The 17,908-nt window shown below is 38.5% G+C and overlaps 1 protein-coding gene across 2 annotated transcripts in view; it reads left to right on the top strand.

The window, feature by feature from the left end:
• The first annotated feature begins 5,819 nt into the window (after window positions 1-5,819).
• Window positions 5,820-17,908, top strand: part of RELL1 (RELT like 1) — a 31,512-nt gene continuing 19,423 nt past the window's right edge. Inside the window, exons 1-2 of one of the 2 annotated variants that reach the window (XM_040065477.2) lie at window positions 5,820-5,972; window positions 16,287-16,526. In XM_040065477.2, the coding sequence (XP_039921411.1) occupies window positions 5,885-5,972; window positions 16,287-16,526 (328 nt within the window). In that variant the 5' untranslated portion in view covers window positions 5,820-5,884. The remainder of the gene's footprint in view (window positions 5,973-16,286; window positions 16,527-17,908) is intronic. The other variant, XR_005701079.1, reaches the window with a different exon arrangement.

The raw sequence follows: 17,908 nt of genomic DNA, 5'->3' as shown, positions 1-17,908 counted from the left end.
TTCACTCCCTCTTCTCCGTTCAATTTTTGTCAATAAACTATTTTCTGTCTTTCAGAGAAAAAGAGCTACTGCAAGATGCTACCTTGGTATGAACATTACTGTACCATTAGGCTCAGAGAAGGCAAGATAAGAAGCAGCAGAAATAGCCAATTTTCACATTATTTTAGGAAATCTCCAAATATTACTTAACATGTTACATTTAGCAAGCATCCATACAGCCATGTCCACTTTATACCTTATTGAATTCAAGCTTTTATATTTTTCAACATTTATTTGTGTACAACTGCTTTTAAGTATTCTCTGTCTCTTGTGACCTGACCTACCAGGGATTATACATATAAATAGAAACACTGTTGTGAAAACAGTAAACTGGAATTCAAATCAAATCTTTTCCCTCTCCCTACAGCTTTTCAGTCAGTTTATGGCTTCTTACCTAGAGAGTTTCATATCAAAAGCAGTGGAAATAAACAGGTCTAACAAGATTCGAGGTTTATCTTGATAGATCTGTTCTTCATTGAGTTTTAAACCAAACTCCTTGCATGCAAAATTGATGAGTCATATTTGCATAAAGCAGAATGTGCTTCTGAAATCTCGGAGGAAATAAAGGCTGTCCTTACTAAGACTTTAAATTGTAATTTAGGGATTACACACTTGGCTCTGGGCTTTTACCTACATTATGTACTCCTAAAGAAATTAAACCTTGCAGGCAATAGTTTGAGCAACCAACATGAGAAGTTTAATCATATCAGGCTAACAGATCACTTTCCTGACCTTCATTCTCTGCAAATGTACAAGGAACTGTTGCTGCAGTAGTGTGTCCTTTATTTTACTGTAATAGTTTCAGCCTCAGACTTATTTTCAAGGAATGCGCTATTCCACCTGCACAGCCAGCATGCTCAAATCAAAGCAAAGCTTGTTATGAGTAAGTGAGACTCCGACCTAATAACTGAAGCACTTAAGTCCTCTGCTAGAGGTCTCTTGGAGGTCTACATCCTTTTTTTTTTCTCCCCAGTGCATAATTCCTAGAAGTATATTCTAAATTTTCTGGAGAATATTACTTATGAGTGATGAAGAACTAGAAAGTAGCTTCTGAAATAAGAATCGAGAAAGTGGCTAGGCAGTGTAGAGCTAAATGTAAATGCTGCTGACAGACTAGGACCATAAATCTTGAGATGGGAAGGCCTAACAGATATATTTATGCCATATTTCCTTGCTAGTTTACTGTCATTGCATTCTCCTAGCCAGGCTTTTGTTAGGAATACAATCTTCAGCAGGTTATTTAATAAAGCTGGATGTGGCACAATCTGCACAAGTTATTGCCATTTGGCTACCTTTTTCACTCCTATGGCAGACCCAGTATGGAGAAATAATCAAAATGCAATTGGTTTAACATTAGCATTTCATACATTAAAAAAACCACCTCCCACAGTTTCATGAAATCATAAGGGAGCAAAAGCAGTACAAAACTAATTTTTAAAGAGTCCATAGTAAGCATATTTGCCATGACTAATCACTTCTTATAATGATTTAATTGCTATCTCTCATATGGTGCTAGAGACAGCTGGAGACAGAGGACTTCTTTGTAAGGTTTGATCTATAAAAAAGCAAGAAAAGGCTGCCAAGCAGTCCATTTTCAGGAAAGAGCAAATCTCTGTTGCATTTGGATAGAGTCACCCCAGAATTATTACATGGAAACTTAATATTTATATTTTACAAAATACTTTGCTACTCTCCTTTTCAAATAAATTTCCTATCTTCTTGCAGGATAGACAGTTCGTAACTGATCAAATTTCAGAAGCTAAGGAGAATTACTTCAAATTTTATCTGAAGTTTTGAGCATTAAAGATAACTTAACTTCCAGATTTCCTTTTGTATGTGCAGTTACTGCTTTAGGCATGCAGAGTTGTGAATGTGCAGAACTGATTACTGCATTTAGAAGTGTCATGAAAGATACAGGGAGATAGAGAAAGCAGGAGAGAAATTTCTTCTAGAAATATGGGAGGAGAGAAATTCTCCTAGAAATATGCTACCCTTATAGCTTAGTTTCTCTATTGATATTTTCTCAGCCTGAAGGCTGAAATATTGTAAAACTGGGCAATTTCTCGAGTATAAAATTCAGAATTTTAATGAAGAACTGTATCTTCTTTACAGCTTTGTTAGATTTAGGAATTTATTTTTCTTTGTAAAAATCATAGAATCGTAGAATGGCTTGGGCTGGAAGGGACCTTAAAGATCTTATAGTTCCAATCCCCCTGCCGTGGGCAGGGAACACACACCACTGCCCATTAGCAATACCTTTCAGCAATGCTTTTATTTTCATCATCAAAAACCAGCTGCTTGCTGGGAAAAGTGGAAAGAACAAATTAGGAATCTAGCTTTTATATAGTTTGCTTGGAGTGTTTCTTACAACTTTTCCATCACTAATGGTTTGATAATATAGCTTTGAGTCAGAGATACTAAGTGTTTCCAAGTTGTGGTTTAATTCCACTAGGCAGCTAAGCACCACACAGCCAAACCTGGAGCATTAAGTTGGGTTATACTGTCTGGGTCTAGGAATTTTTACTCTTAATACATAATTTTCCATAACAAATACACAAGGTGTAAAGTAACCACTGTCAGATAAGTTACCACTCCCAAGGAGTGCTTCTTTGATGCAAATAATTGTTGGCACTTGGATGCAGCATTAAAACATTTTGGAAGTATGTTTGTTTTGAATATATAGATAATACATACAAAGAATGCTTGAAAAAGGATGCTTAGAAAACAGAGAGAGTCTTAACTGTGATTCTAGTAATAAAACTGGGCAATTATGTTATGTGGGAATATGTATAATTTGATTGTCAAAAGGAATTTCTATTATTCACGTTTTACTAGCACTAGCATTGATTAGTTTTATACTGAGGTATTTGTGCATACTTGAAGCAGATGGATTTTAATATGTAATTACATATATATGTAATTAATTATAAAATTAGCATCCTGCTAGTTCAGTATAAAGTATCTCATTATGTCACATAAAAGGGCTTGATGACATGAGATTTCCAGTGTCACTTTCTTTGTTTTGATGTTCAAGGCCACACTACTTAAGATGTGCAAACAATGGTTCCTGTCTTCTACTTACCTCTGCCAATGTTTATTCTTTCTGTAACTTTTACAAATGAGGACAGTTAGTTGTCTGGTTTGTTCAGGCATTATTACCAATAAATATGAAATCCCGAAAATGTCTTCCAATAAAGAAAGTCAACACTGGAATTTAGTTTGGAGATTAAGTTTCAAGAATTAGGTAGAGCCAAATACTATTTAAAGAAAATTTCTTGACTACTTTGCAATTAAAAAAAAAAACCCCACAAAACAAAACAACAACAACAACAACAACAAAAAACTGCTTACATTTTCCCCAACTGATTGCATTTTCTAGTAATAGGAACAAACCAAAGATACATTCTAGAAATCATGAGGAAATAACTGACATAGATTAGGCCAATTAAACCTCATTGAAACTTAGTTTTGAGTGAGATTTATTATTTTTCATAAAAGCTGACAGGTAGTTTCACAGATCTTCTAGTGGCAAAGCTAGTATTTTGATAGTTTGCTATAGTTTGCTAATATTTGATAGTTTACCTCATGCCCAGGGGTGCTTGTTCCAGTGGATGAAAAAGGGCAGGAAGCTACTTCCTCAGAAATTGTGCCAATTCCCTGCTTGTAAACCCAGATTACTTCTCTAATCTTAAAAGGAAAAAAACATAAAAAAACCCCACCACAGTCTTTCCTTCTGAAGTCAGAGGGAGATTGAGTTAAAGCCTGCCTCTGGAGGGTTGTTTCATAGAGTCAGACATGGCTCAGTAATCCTGCTGCATTTTGCCATTTCCTTTGAGCTGGAATCTGCAGTGCTGAACTTTATCCAAAAGAAAAGGAAGATTGTATCACTCTACAACTCTGTCATCTTTGTGACAGTGAGAACAGCTGACAGAGAATCACACACTCAAAAAAAGAGTAAATAAAAATTTAAGAGACAGAGCAGAGGCAACTCAGGTAAGCAGCAGTACTTTCTGTGAAAACCCAAGAGGAAGAAATAATTGTTTTTAAAAGTGCAAAGAACCCTGTGTCCTGCTGCTTGACTTCCTATTCTGTTGAAAAGGATGGTTCTGCTAGTTCCTCATTAGTTTGGTTGATAAACAGAAAAGTCTCGCGCCAAGTACTAAGAAAACATCTGAGTTTTCATGTTCTTGGTTATCTGCTTGATTGAGAAGAGGTATTTACAACTATAAACATCACAGATACTGTATCGCCCTAATCTTTTAATACTTGTAGCTGTGTTAAAAAAAAAAAAAAAAAAAAAAAAGCATAAAAAATAGTGGCTACAGTTAGTACCGTGAAGAAAGCTGACAGTCAAGCACAGAGGAAAAGGGTTAAAACTTTCATTATTTCCAGAGCACTTCTTTTGTCTATTGCAAAAATGGTACTGATATACTACTTCCGAGAACATAATTTTATGACCTTTTTTTTTAAAAAAAAAAAAAAAAAACAAACCAAAAACTAGAAATGGAAACTGGAAGGTAGTGAGGGGAGGAAATAATCAGTTGGGGTGATTGTCCCGAACAGGAAGCTGGCAGTATGGTATTCTGAATCTAGCTGTGGATGGGTCTAGTTAGGGGCTGGTAAGGGTATTTCTGCACACAGTGTTGTTACCAGATGAAAAAACTCATTCAAAAATCTGTCTTTATAATGATTGCATATTGTTATCTTAAATGAGTGGTGTTTACCTTAGGTATTCAGAATCAGTAACAGCAAGTAAATAAATTACTTAGATTAGAATAATTTAGAGTATTGTATTTGAGGTACGGGGAAGTTACAGTTGTCTCTGCCTTGGTATAAGAATAAGTCTTTAGTTTCATGCTATGTCAGTAGGAAAGTCCAGCTGTGGTTGAAATATAAAGTGGGCCAAGCTCTAAGCATAGTTTACCAGAGTATAAAACTAAGCTGGAGTTTAGCAGTGAAGATTTAAGGAATAAAGCATGAATTTGAGGCCCAGTGCATGGGAAGAGGTAACAGTGAGTGGACGCAATGCCCCCACATGCTAAGGGACAGCGGATACAGGGCCACATTTAGTTCCTGAACGCGTGCGTGTGCTGGTGATAACGCTGCAGTGGTGTCAACAACTTCCACGTGGCCCTGCGGCTCCTCGGGGCAGGTGCACTGCCTTGCCCCCACAGCAAGCACGTTCCATGCAGCTCTAGTAACAGGCCCCAAACTGGTGCAGAGCAATTGTTCCTGACATACCTCCTCAGCCCTTGAGCCATGCTATATGCCCTGGCAGCAAAGAAGCTGCCGGCAGAGCGAGCACGGCCCCTGGGCAGCAGTGGCAGAGAAACCTTTCCTGGCCACAGCTGAAACCCATCGGGAGACACACCCAAACCTGCCTGGGTGAGAGGCTCCCCCGTGGGCAGCGCCATGAGGGTGGCTCGGGAGCCACCGCGGCACACGACCAACGCCAAGCAAACGTGTCAGGGAGTCACCTCGGGCCCTTCAGAACACGATCTTGCCCATCTTGCCCCCTGGCTGCACCCCAGCGTTACGGTTGCCGGGCTCAGAAAACCACGTCTGGGACTTGTAATACTAAACTAACGTGTGGGTGCCTTCGGGGCAAGCCCCGCAGGAGTGCACTACAAGCGCCTTCGCCCTCCGCTAAGGTCAGGCACGGCCCCCGCGGCCCGGCGCTTCCCCACCGCAGCTCCGGCAGGGCGGGCGCCGCGGGGCAGCACCACCCCGGGCCGGCGGCCCCGCGCAGGCGCCGTGCGGGCAGGGCGCGCCCCGCCGCCGCTGGGCCGGGCAGGCAGGCAGCGGTCCCGCTGCCAACGCGGAGCAGCGCGGGCAAGCATCGGGAATGGCTCCAGCAGCGACCGGCGGGATCCCGCCGACTGCGCCATCGCTGGGCCCGACGGCTGAGTGGCTGGCCAACAGCTCCGCTCTCGGTGGGTCGCTGCGGCCTCGGTCCTTCGCCGCGGTGGGACGCTTCAATGCGCGACCCCCTCGCTCTCCGCCGGCGGTCCTTGCACCGCTCCGCGGGCTGTGACCTCGTACGGCCTCACTCGCCGCTCTGATGTCTAGGCTGACCCCGCTGCCGCTGTTTCTGCCGGGGGCCGACGCGGTTTCCTCGGGGTCCCCGGCATTCGAGTTCCCTGCGGGGGACGAGGGAGGAGAGCGGCGAGGCAGGGGAGCGTTCCCCTCCGGGGGAGCGGGCTGGGAGGAGGTCGAGGCTCCGCAGCGGCTCCAGCTTGTCCCGCCTGTCAGCGGAGCGCGGCGGCGGCGCTCGGGGCGGGCGCTGCCGGGTCCCGCTCGGGCGGGCTGCGAGTGCCCCCGCGATCGCACGGTGCTTGCTGTCGCGACAGCCCGGCCTGGGGATGGAGTAGCTTATGGCCAGGAGTGGCGAGGGGAAAAAAAAAAAAAAATTACAAAAGCTATAATGAGCCGTGCGAGCTCGAGTCTTGCAACTCTGCCGTAGTTGATTAACTGGAATCGGATGGCTCTTAAGGTGGAAGTGCATTAAAGAATTGTTTCTATTTTACCCTCACTTGTGAGGTTAAGCTTGGCTTAGCGTTTAGGTTTTGGAAATTAAAAGTTGACTGTAACCTTTGAGAGCTCTGAAGAGCCCTTGCACACATACAATCACCAGAGGAAGTTAGTTTAAAATGACAGTTTCTTTGTTTATGTCTAACCACAACTGTTAAGGTACTAAAGGGACTAATAATCTCAGATTAAATCGAATTTGTTGCTTGTGTAGTCTGAAGTGCTTTTTTTTTTTTTTTTTTCCTTCCCTTTTTGTGCATTGCCCATGATGCTCAAACGCTTGTATTAAAAATTGATGCTCATTTCCACTTTCAGCTTGATCAGCTATATTAGCTTTGGGAGCTAGGACATAAGAGTGTACCAGCTTGTTTGACAGTAAACTTTCAACTTCATGGAAACAGTAAAGATGGCCATACTTACTAGCAAAGAATAAATCCAGAAATGTTTCCTGTCTTTCTGGCTTTCCTTTTGTGTATTTGTATGTTACTTGGTACAGGGAAGCTTGGTCAGAAGAGTTTGAGCTCTGCTGTTTATTTTCTGAAAGCAAGAGGATTGGAAGGCTTGTCATCCACTGCTTCAAGAGAGTGGAAAGAAATAAGTACCACTAGGCACCTTGAATTTCAGATTTATATCAACTGATAGCAGCTGTGGACCTGAGGTTTTCTATGCAAAGGTAGGAGGAGGAGAGAAATTGTGCATTTTTCTTCTCTTCTTGATCCTGACCATATATATATTATTATTATTTTAAAACAGATAAAAAGCAATTTGCTCTTTGGCTGTTACTTCAGCATATTACTGCCTGTTTATACATGCTCTGATTACTCCACAGTTTACCTACTAGCAGTGTCTTCTAGAGGCTGTAAACGTGTTTTAGTAAATGAAAGGGTGTGTATATGTAGGTTTATACAGACTTTTTTCAAATGCTTATACTCAGGATTGCTTTGTTGAGCTTGAAGTCGGGTGGAGAACTCTTGGTATGCTATGCACATTTTTAGGATTTAATAACTACAGCAGCAATTTAGTTGTGAATCTAGGTGAATAGGATTGTACTTTGGCAGGCTAAAAGTTGGCAAGTCTAGCAAGAGATGCAAAAGCTATGACAGAATTTTCTTCTCAGGGTTTTGCTAATGCTTTCTGTCAATGTATCTTCTGTATCTGAAGATCACAGTATACCTCTTTGCATAAGAGATACATTGGTTTGGGTTAAATTTTTTTTTTGACTCCTGTAAACTAGTGAGGATTGTTGTTAGTGCGCATAAATTCATTGATATAATGTGCTTGATGACGCTTATTTAGTGCTGCTCACTAGATACAGATTGCACTTGTAAATTTAACCAATGATATGCAATACCACTAAATAGCTGATGTGTCCGGGAAGGATTTTATTTCGTTGCTTTTTAAAGGCCGTACGGGTGAAATGTGCTTTGTTAAATGTACTGTAGCTGTTTGCAGGGTGTGTTTTATTTGAAAACTAAAATTTAAGGAATAATTTTTCCAACAGAAATACAAATGTAAAGCATCAGTTCTGTGTATTTTTGCCATAGCAGCTATATGCTGCTCAAGTAGTGACTAAAGCAATTACACCATAAGCACTGCAATTTAGTACTGGTAAATGGTGAGCCATAAGCTTTTTTTGTCTCTGTATAGGTTAATGCAGCATTATCAACTACATATTGTGTTGCACAAAGAACAGACTAAATCTTACTTCCCTTTATATTTAAATTTTTCCCTTTCTCAACAGGACAAAGCTGCTCTATATACTGTTTTTTTTTTTTTTTTTTAAATTCCAAATAATATTAGATGCCTTCATGGTGTGGTGACTGACAGTTGATTAGGTTTGGTCTTCCGTTTTGCTTCTTAACAAACTCTCTCTGGCTATGAGGGAATTGCAGTGCTTATTGAAATTATTTCAGCACTCAAATTTGTTGGGTCTTATATGCATTATACAGTAATACTTTGAGCAGTTTTTTTTTTTTTTTTTCTGTGAGTAGGACCTATCTTACATAGCAGATACCTCCTTTCTGAATCCCCACCCTACCCTCAGGCTGTCAGAGAAGCCAGTCTAAAACTTTCTGCAGAAAGTTTACTGAATGTGTTGATAGGGTGTGTAATTCAGAAAAAAAAAACTGGCATTAGTAAAGAACTTGTCAGGGTGGAGACTTACCTCTCAGTAAAAAGCTTTCTTTCCAGACCTCCTGCAAAATTTGCCTCCAGTCAAAATTTTTGTAGTGACTTCAGTGAGCCAGAGGTTTTGTCTCTGGTGTAAGGACTCCAGCCTGAGTTACTCTGAAAAGCTTGGTGTTTTCTGGATGTGAACACAACGCTGGGTACCATGGATGCTGTTTAGTGTTAAGTTCAGGTGGGTCATGCCTGAGTCTTGCTGCCTGAGTCTTACTGTTGCTGTTCACAATGTAGATGCTCTTAGAATGAGCTTTAAGGAAATGTGGCTGATCCTTCTGGTCACTTTCTTGAAATACTGCTTTTGACAAATCTGATGAAGGTTTTGAGGTGTGTTCTTAACAGAAATTCTTAATCAGCCCTGCTTAACCTCTAAGGCAGTTGGCAGTGTGTCATTAGTTGTCAGTATGTTCCTTCATCATGTGGCTTCCTTTTTCTCATCTCACTTCCTGCTTATTTCACTTCTGGTTGTAGGTTCTGATTACTACAAGGAAGCTAGAAGTTAAGCGGAATTCACAAATGTGTTGAATGTTCTTCTTCGATGATAGGTGTTTTTCCTTTGTTATTCCCTTTAAGCATATTCCCTGAAGTACAATTTCTTTGAACAATGGACAAAGCAAATGGTAGAGAATAGATTTTCTTCACTTAAGAGTTTTTTCCCCTTCAGAAAACAAACTTTTTAAAATCTCTTCTTTACTGACTTTTCTAGTTTGCCTGCTCTCTTCTGTAGCTACCACCTAACTAGTAAGGCAGAGAAGCCCAAATGTTTCCTAATTCTTTTTTTTAAGTGTGTGTTTTGGGCAGTGGTATATTTTGTCTTGTGATTGAAATTGCTAGTAATTTCATTTGCTTATTTTTGCAAAAGTGATTTGACTGTAGTGTCCACAATAGATAAATACTATTTGAATCAGATATCTTGTAAAAAGTGTATTTATTTTGGAGTTACATACAACTGTTCTTGTTAAATTTACTATCGGTAAAATAGTTAAAGTTGTGTGTTAAATGTATACATGATTGTATACATTCAGAGTAAATGATTTCCCTGCTAAGCACCTGAATTAAGAATCTAAAAAAAGTTAAATTCAACTTGATAATAGAAACCTCTACTGCAGCTCTAATAGAATGCTTTATCTCTGAGTAGATTGAAGGTACTGAATGAAAGTATACAACTGATTTAGAACCTCTTTTCTGTTAAGGAAATATCCACCCCTTCTGAAATGCTAGGATATACAAGCTGGCATAGAATTAATGTCACTACAACTGAAGTTTTTGAAAGTAAAGTTAGTTTCTTAAATTCTTGAGATTGAGGTATTTAGTGTGTATTTAGGAAATTGAGCTAATAAACAGGGAGTTTTTATTTCTATGCCTGAATTTAAAAGCATGTAATTTAACGTGAAAGAACTTTTATGCTAAATGCTACTTAAAATGAATGCTATGAATGAAAGAACACATCCAGATTAAGCAATCTCATCTAGTAAAGGAGTCCTAGCCAATGATGGCAGGGTTGGGATTACGTAGTCCTTAAAGTCTTTTCCTATCCAAATCATTCTATGATCCATCTGCCTTTGATATCTGTCCTGGAGGTAGGAAGTGTTACTGTTTAATGTAGTTCAAAATACCTTTCCTCTAGAACCAGGTGAGGATGGGGCACTGTGTATCATCATCAGGTGTGTTTTCCTTGCAGGGGAAGCTGGGGTCGCAGGCTGCCTGACCATTTCTCCTTGTGGCATTGCCACAATAAGCTTAAGCAATGCTTTTAGCAGCAGTGTGTTGGTCTGTGTAGTGAATTGAACCGCAAGTGATCCAGGTACCAAAGAAGGGAAAAGACAAAGCACCAGAAAGGCCCCCCCAAAGAACCAAAACCCATCATACAAACATACAAAATATTCTCTAAATATTTTGAACCTTAAGTGATGGCCCTTTTTCCTGCAGATGGATAGACTGGCACATTAATGATGAGAAAGGGGAGAAATGCCTAAGCTGATGTTGCTACTGAGGCGTGTTTTGCAGCTGTACTGAGATGTTTGAGCAGATTATGTGCCATACCATAACATTTCATTTGTCTTGTACTTAAATAGGTTGTATGTGATCATATATTATTTGTTTAAATATTAATTAGCATGAAGGCCAACAATAGTTTGTTTCTGTATACTTTGAGATTGCTATCTATGTTTCATTTTCGTGCTTAAAAGCAGGGAATATGATCTTGTAACTCCTTAAACTTCATGGACAAGATAGTGAATCTATATGTACTTATTTTTAGCAGGTAGATTTCTCAAATATTCAAATTCATAACTTGTAAGTTAACATTTTTAAAAGGCATGCCATAAAAGGTAAAAGGCACGGGCATAGTGGGCAAAATCCAGAGTAAGTAAATGGGATTCTTTACCAGTAGAGCAGAGAGAAGATTACATTGTTGTTTATGAGCCACTTTCTGTAAATTAAACAATACAAAAGCAAGTGGAATGTGCTTGAAGTAATCAGATGGGTGTAGATTATACTTAGATTTAGTATAGGAGATTTAGACCAACAGTGCATAATTTTAATGCTGAGTTGTATATTGCTAATACAGGAACTAAACTTTTGATCTTGGTTATTAAAAGGATTTGTTTTTCACGAATTTGAGTTGTACTTTAAGCAAGATAGGATTAAGATTTAATATTTCTAGAAATTTCTCATGTGCTTTATGAAAATTTTGTCTATGCCATGTAAAAATTGCAATTTAATGAAGCATGACTTTTTTTCCATCTGTCTAACTTCCTTCCTCTTATATTCCTGAAGATCCTGTAAATTGACCTGAGCAGTTGCTGAGGTGGAAGAACACTACCTTTGTATCTGAGTTACAGTGATTAGAATCAAAAGACTTGTCTGAGATTGACTATTTTTTTCTTCTTAGCTAAGGATTAAGTCAGGGCAGGTAATATTCAACTTTAATCCTTTTCATATATTTTTAAGCAAATGAGTACATGGGATCTGAATTAGTAGCATGAATGCAATTTATCATTTACAGCTTAAGCATCACTAAATGTGCTGAATACCACTCATAAATAATTTAATTTAGATGACATCTTCAAGTACTTTTCATATGTAGACTGGTATACGGTGACTGGTGTATAAAAATATTAGGACAGCGAAGCACTGAAATAAATTAGTTCTTTCATGAATTGACTCAAGTCAAGGAAGATTGCTATGGCCTGATTAAAACCATTGAGAAGCAGCATCGTACATCACAAGAATGAGGTAAACTTGTCAACAGTCTGATATAAGCATAATGTGCCTCTGGGGAAAGGGAATAGGAAATGTACAACAGGGGATGATGTAGCTGTGACTTGGGACATAAAATGTATTGCCCATTTAGGTACTCAAGGCTTGGCTTTGCATTATGTCACAATTGCTCAGGGTTTTGAGGGCATTCTGTGTACGGTCTTTGATAATGAAAGCTGAGTGCTTTGCTCTGCTTGCAAGGTCACACAGCACCAAGTATTGATTCCAGCTAAGTTAATTTCTTCTAGGATATTTTTGCTTTGCTTTTGGTGAATTTTTGTGTCTGAACAAAAGATGAATGGCATCAAGCAGCTTCGGGACTTTGTGTAAATGATCTGCTTTTATAGAAATGTTATTGATATAATGTTTTACTATTGATGTTTGTTTCTTGTTGAATTTTAAGGGGAGAGTTGAATTTTTAGGTACCTAATTACAGCCAATGAAAAGTCTCATAAGCCTATGTAAATAAGCTTGTATGCTGAAGTATCCATGTTAATTTAATAAATTTTTAAATGAAAAAATACTTCTATGTTTTCCTTCCTAGTTTTGAACTAGGTATGCCTTAACCCTATTAATAGACAGAGTTATTAATCTATGCTACAGAGTATTCAGTTGATAAATTATGGTATTTTCAATATTCTTCTGTCAGTTAAAAAAGTGCCAGTATAGGCACAATTCTTCTTTCGACTTGTATAGGCTGTATCTATTTGAGTGTTTGTCAAGATTATTGTCACCTATTGATTGCAGGTGAGGTTTTAGCTAATGAGAGTTTTTTCATTGGTGTTTCACGTGGCAGTCTACAAGCAGAAGTACTAAATCATAAAACTGATTATGTAGGAAGAAAAAGAAAGAAAACAAAGAATTCAACCCATGGTTCTTGACATGCAGGCTTTTACAGGTGTTACGTATTAGGTAGGCTGGAAATCTCAACCCGAGTGGTTCCTGACAGTTTGCTCTTTTGGAGAGTGGTGAAGGTGTTAAATTGTATCTGTTCACAGCAGCTATGTCAAGCTGATGGGGTTGAAGTTGATGATTTAAGAATAATTATGTTTGACATTATATGTTTTTTTAAATAGAGCCAGAGAATGCTGAGGGTTGGAGGGGACCTTAAAGATTGTTCAGTCCCAACCCTCCTTGCACCACCTCCCACGAGACCAGGTTGCTCAAGGCCTTATCCAACCTAACCTTGAACACTGCCCTCAGAGTTAAAATTTTTTTTGTGCATAATTAATGCTACTGCCCTTATTTTTTGAGCATAATCTGAAGACTGGCTCCATGTTACAAAAATGGCCCTGGGAAACTTTGTTCTGGATGCACTTGGCTGTTACTGCTCATTGTTATTTCCACACTTCAGCATACTCAATCAGTGGATTGTCTTAATAGAGGAGTTTGCCAGACCTCAGGCTACTAATTCAGTAAAACGACTGCTTGAAAACTAAAGACCTTTTATTGCATTTTTTCTTAAAACATGGTTATTTCAGTAATCCAGTTTAAAGCTGTTTTCAGAGCTACAGTCTATCAGGAGCACGATGGGTGGGGTAGCAGAGAACTGAATTGGAAGGGACCTCAAAAAACAGATTTGCATCTAGAAGAATTGCAGTGGACCACTACTTGGAAAGCCTGAGGCATGGACCTCTAGCCATGTGATAAGGCCCCCTTGCTCTCTAGGTTTGGTGGGAGTTACCTGCCATGGTTATGGAGAAAATACATACTTGTTTGGGCAATGCATGCCACTCTTGCCACAGAGAGGCAGAAAACCCAAAAAGTTGAGTTGGACAAATTTTGTGACCCTTCCACAAAATAGCTTGACTAGCAAGTAGCTGTTGATAGTAGAGAGGTGTTTCCTGGTCTTTCTTAAAATGGATACAGTGCAACAAAATCCAGAGTATCTGCTTATTGTCTTATATTTCAACATGAAAGGTGCTTATTTATTAATACCCTTAAGAGCTTGTGATGTACGCTGTTTCAGTTGGATTTCTTAGATTCTGAGAGGTTTTAGTCATCCAAGTAATACTTGTGGTGTTACGGCTTTTTTCTTGCCTCGAAAGTAAATGAAACTACTTTGTTGATCATCTAGTGTGCTTTGTGGCTGTTGCTACCTGATGAGTTAGAAAAAAAAAGAAATTATATTTTGGTATATTAAAGCACGAATTATAAAATCTTAGAATGCAAATAAACTGCATCAGGTCAGCCTTCTCAGTTATATGATTGTATCCCTTACTCTTTCCTGTCTTCCTTGCAGTATAAAAGAATTGCAAGTGTTAAATTTTAGATATTTTTCAGTTGTCCTACTCAGGCATGTTAGAGCTTCTGAAGGTAACATGTTGGTAAATTCTGCATACAGTCATCTGTAGGATTGCTAGCCTCTTAAAAGTGAATAGCTTTCTCTTTTGATTTTGGGAACAAACTTGACTGTCTGATTTTGTCCAAAGCAAATATCCTGAGATTCTGCTTTAACATTTAGTTTTGAGATCTGTTCATTAATTTGTTTGCCCTTCTTTCAATTTTTCTGTATTTCTGCTATTTCCTAGAAAATTATTTTAGCGAAATGCTTAATGCATTTTTTTTTTCTTGTTGCTAATTGGGATTTACCAATTGTTATTTCAAATAATTTCCATTGTTTCCACTTCGAGCAAGTCTTGTGTATTGCATACTACTAAACTGACAATTCAAGACAGTTCTGAAATATTAAGAAATACTTTAAAATAAAAGGTTTACTCTTTCTAGAGGAATAAAGAAAACTAGGGTAAATACCAAATTTCTCTTTGCTATCTGTCACCTTACTGGTGGTTCTCAAATGCAACTTAATTATGCAGCCAGTGCAGGAGATGTTTGTGGAATAATGCTCTTTCTGCAAATTTGTGGAGGCTTCAATTTTTTTTTTTTTTTTAAATTGTATTTTTGAAAGGAAGGGATTATTATTCTAGACATTCGTGTTGTGAAAGTGTTCCTCTCATGTAAATGGTTTTCTGCTGACTCTTCTATTCTTCAAAAAGTTCAATGAATGGAACAATGGTGAATTTCCTTGTCCATGTCAATACAAGTGGATGGGAAATACCTTGAGATAGATGGATAAAAAACGAACGCCATCTGGTTGTCATTATTTCCTACTCAAAAAAATTGATTTCAGCTGGAGTGGAAGAGAAGAACAGAAGGTAGAAATGCATGTTTGGGATAGTAATGTTTAAGTCTTTATTATATGGGGTGGGGAATGTGTATAAGCTCTAAAGGTTTGCCAAGGTTTTGAGTGTGCAACATGTAATTTTGGATTTATCTGAGCTGTTGAACTTTTTATACTTTTGTATTTGATACGCAAGAAAGTACTGAGTTTTTAGTTTCTTTGTGTATGCTGGACATACAAGTGTGTTAATATTGGAAGAGATTGTCCAGAAATGTGGAATGTTCATAATCTGGCTCTAGCTTACCTACAAAACCTGATGTAATCAGTGCTGCTTTTAGCAGCATTTGAACTGATGAGCTTCAACTGTCCCTTCTAATGTAAATATTCTGTACTTTTGATAGGTCAGAATCCCAGTTTATAACATGAAGTTTACATCTGTGAAATTAATAACTTAAATAAAACAGAAGTGCTTAATTGTGGATATAGTGTGTCACAATGCTTCAACTTTAATTCTTTGCAAGCAAAAGGAATTCTTTCATGTCCTGTTTCAAGTTTAACTACAAAATGATTTCCAAATCTCAGGCAAACAAAGAATAAGCCCACCTTAATCTGATGAACAAGGAATAGATACTCTTTCTGTTGAGAATTCCCACTGTCAAAAGAAAAAGAAAAATCAAGGCTATTTCTTTCAGACCTGATAGTTTTTCTGTGCAAGGGTCAATATTAAATCCTGTATTAACTCTCATATTAGGGAAGGTTCCACATTTTATTTGTAATTTTGCATGAACTTAGGACTGGAGGAATGGTATAGCATTTTCCTCTGAGATATGAACAAGGAGCGATGGTGGTGTTATTTGGCTGTGAAATATGAGAGCCCTCTATTTGAGATTACAAGCTTGTCAGGCTACAGTATGGTTGGTTCTTCACTGTTATATTGAAGAAATATTGCTCAGGCTTTTTGGATGTTAGATGTTTGTAATTGTTTGGTGAAGGGGTAATATCTGCTGTTTCTGGTGTAAGTTCTTCGCCAGGAGAGTATGTGTTGTCCTCATCATTGCAGAAGGTACTGTGGGGATTTGGTCTTGCTTGTAATTTTTTTAATTCTTTCAAGTGATTTACAGTGTATAGTGATACGTGTGTTTATTGATTTACATAGATCGAGAGGTTCTGCGGGTTTTGTCAAGCCATGGCTTACAGACAACTACTTTGACAACTAAAGTGGATGGCAATGATGGCAAGGCTGAACACCTAGAGTATATTGCCTTTGCTTTGGTTCCTGTTTTCTTCATCATGGGTCTCTTGGGAATTCTTATCTGCCATATCCTTAAGAAAAAAGGATATCGTTGTACAACAGAAGCTGAAGAAGTAGAAGAAGAAAAAATTGATGAAAAAATAGGTAATCAAGTCTAATAAACAAATTTCTGTGCATTGCAACTACTATGAAACAATTTATTGTGAGACTTCTGTCATTTCTGTGTCTATATTTGACATCAAAGCAGTATTAAGAATAATATTTTTGTTATTGTGTCACTTGGGGTTTGATCTTTGCCAGTCAACTGGAGTGTTCTGCTTTCCCATGCAAGCCTGCTAACATCAAGTAAGAGCTTACAGAGGGATCAGAGTATCAGTATGTTTGTTTGCAGCTCCACAGATGGAGTCACCAGATCATTTTTCTGTATTCTGCTTGCTGTTAACAACAAAGTATTAGTGTATGCAGTGCTAGTTGAGAAGTGGCAAAAAGCTGCCATTTAAAGCCTAAGATCTTATTTTCTGTGTTTTGGAATCAATTTGTTCCTGTTGTGCTGTCATTCTCATCTACCCTGTATAAAACCAAGCCTTTGGTCTGAATATCTTAATTCTGTTTTATGTAATGTCTTAAAGATGCCATTGTTTTTACCCTAATGTTAGTTCATTTGTGCCCTTGTTTTTATTGTTCCTTATTCCCGTCTATTCTCACTTGAGGGAAAAAATGGGAGTTACCATGTGGGAAGGGCTATAGTAACATGGTATAACATTTGTAAAATGTAAGTGAAAACAAAAGTCACTTGTAAATACTCCTCTTCCTTTCTCTCAATTAATTTCTTTCAGTAGGTTTATAATGAGTGCACATTACAGTGGCTCTGTGGTAAGGGTAGACCCGTGTGGTGCAGTAATGATGTGTCAGTGTGTTCTTGAGCATTAACTGCCTGGGGCAGCTGTGCAGTGAGTGCAATATCTGATCTCTTAGTTCCCCTGAGCGAACAGGGAGCGGTAATGCAGCGGGGACATCCCCTATGTGTCAGTGGCAGGAACTAGCTGCCTCTAAGTTACATTGCTGAGTTGCAGGTATTAAGATGAAGCCTGGGTACAGAAGTGGGGAAGCCCCTAATTTACTTCCTAAGAGAAGAATTTAGAGTCTAGCCTATCAAACTTGCCTCAACCCCATTTTTTTTTAAATAAAGCATTATGGTAATTATTAGGGAAGGGCACAGTTTTGCATCTTCACTGTTTTGCATCTTCAGTTTTTGCAGGTTATTTTAGGGAAGCTTTTAATATTGTTAATAGGTGCATTCTATTCCAAAAGTTTGTTTGTTTGTTTTTAATTAATTAATCATTATGTCCTTGTAGATGTGGGGAAATTCTTAAATTGAATCCCCTTCATACTAAAAGCCGATAGTACCTTTTTTTGGAGTAGTGATTTGAGACAGCTTAATGGTTTGGTTTGGTTTTTTTTCCTCCCTGTTGTTAGAATTCCTCCCTGCTGTCTTGTTTGTCTCCTCCTTACTAACTAGAGAAGGA

Source organism: Hirundo rustica, chromosome 5 (genome assembly GCF_015227805.2).
Source record: "Hirundo rustica isolate bHirRus1 chromosome 5, bHirRus1.pri.v3, whole genome shotgun sequence".
NCBI lineage: Eukaryota > Metazoa > Chordata > Aves > Passeriformes > Hirundinidae > Hirundo > Hirundo rustica.
The sequence above is the reverse complement of the archived record's forward strand: the minus strand, read 5'-3'. Positions and strand labels throughout refer to the sequence as shown.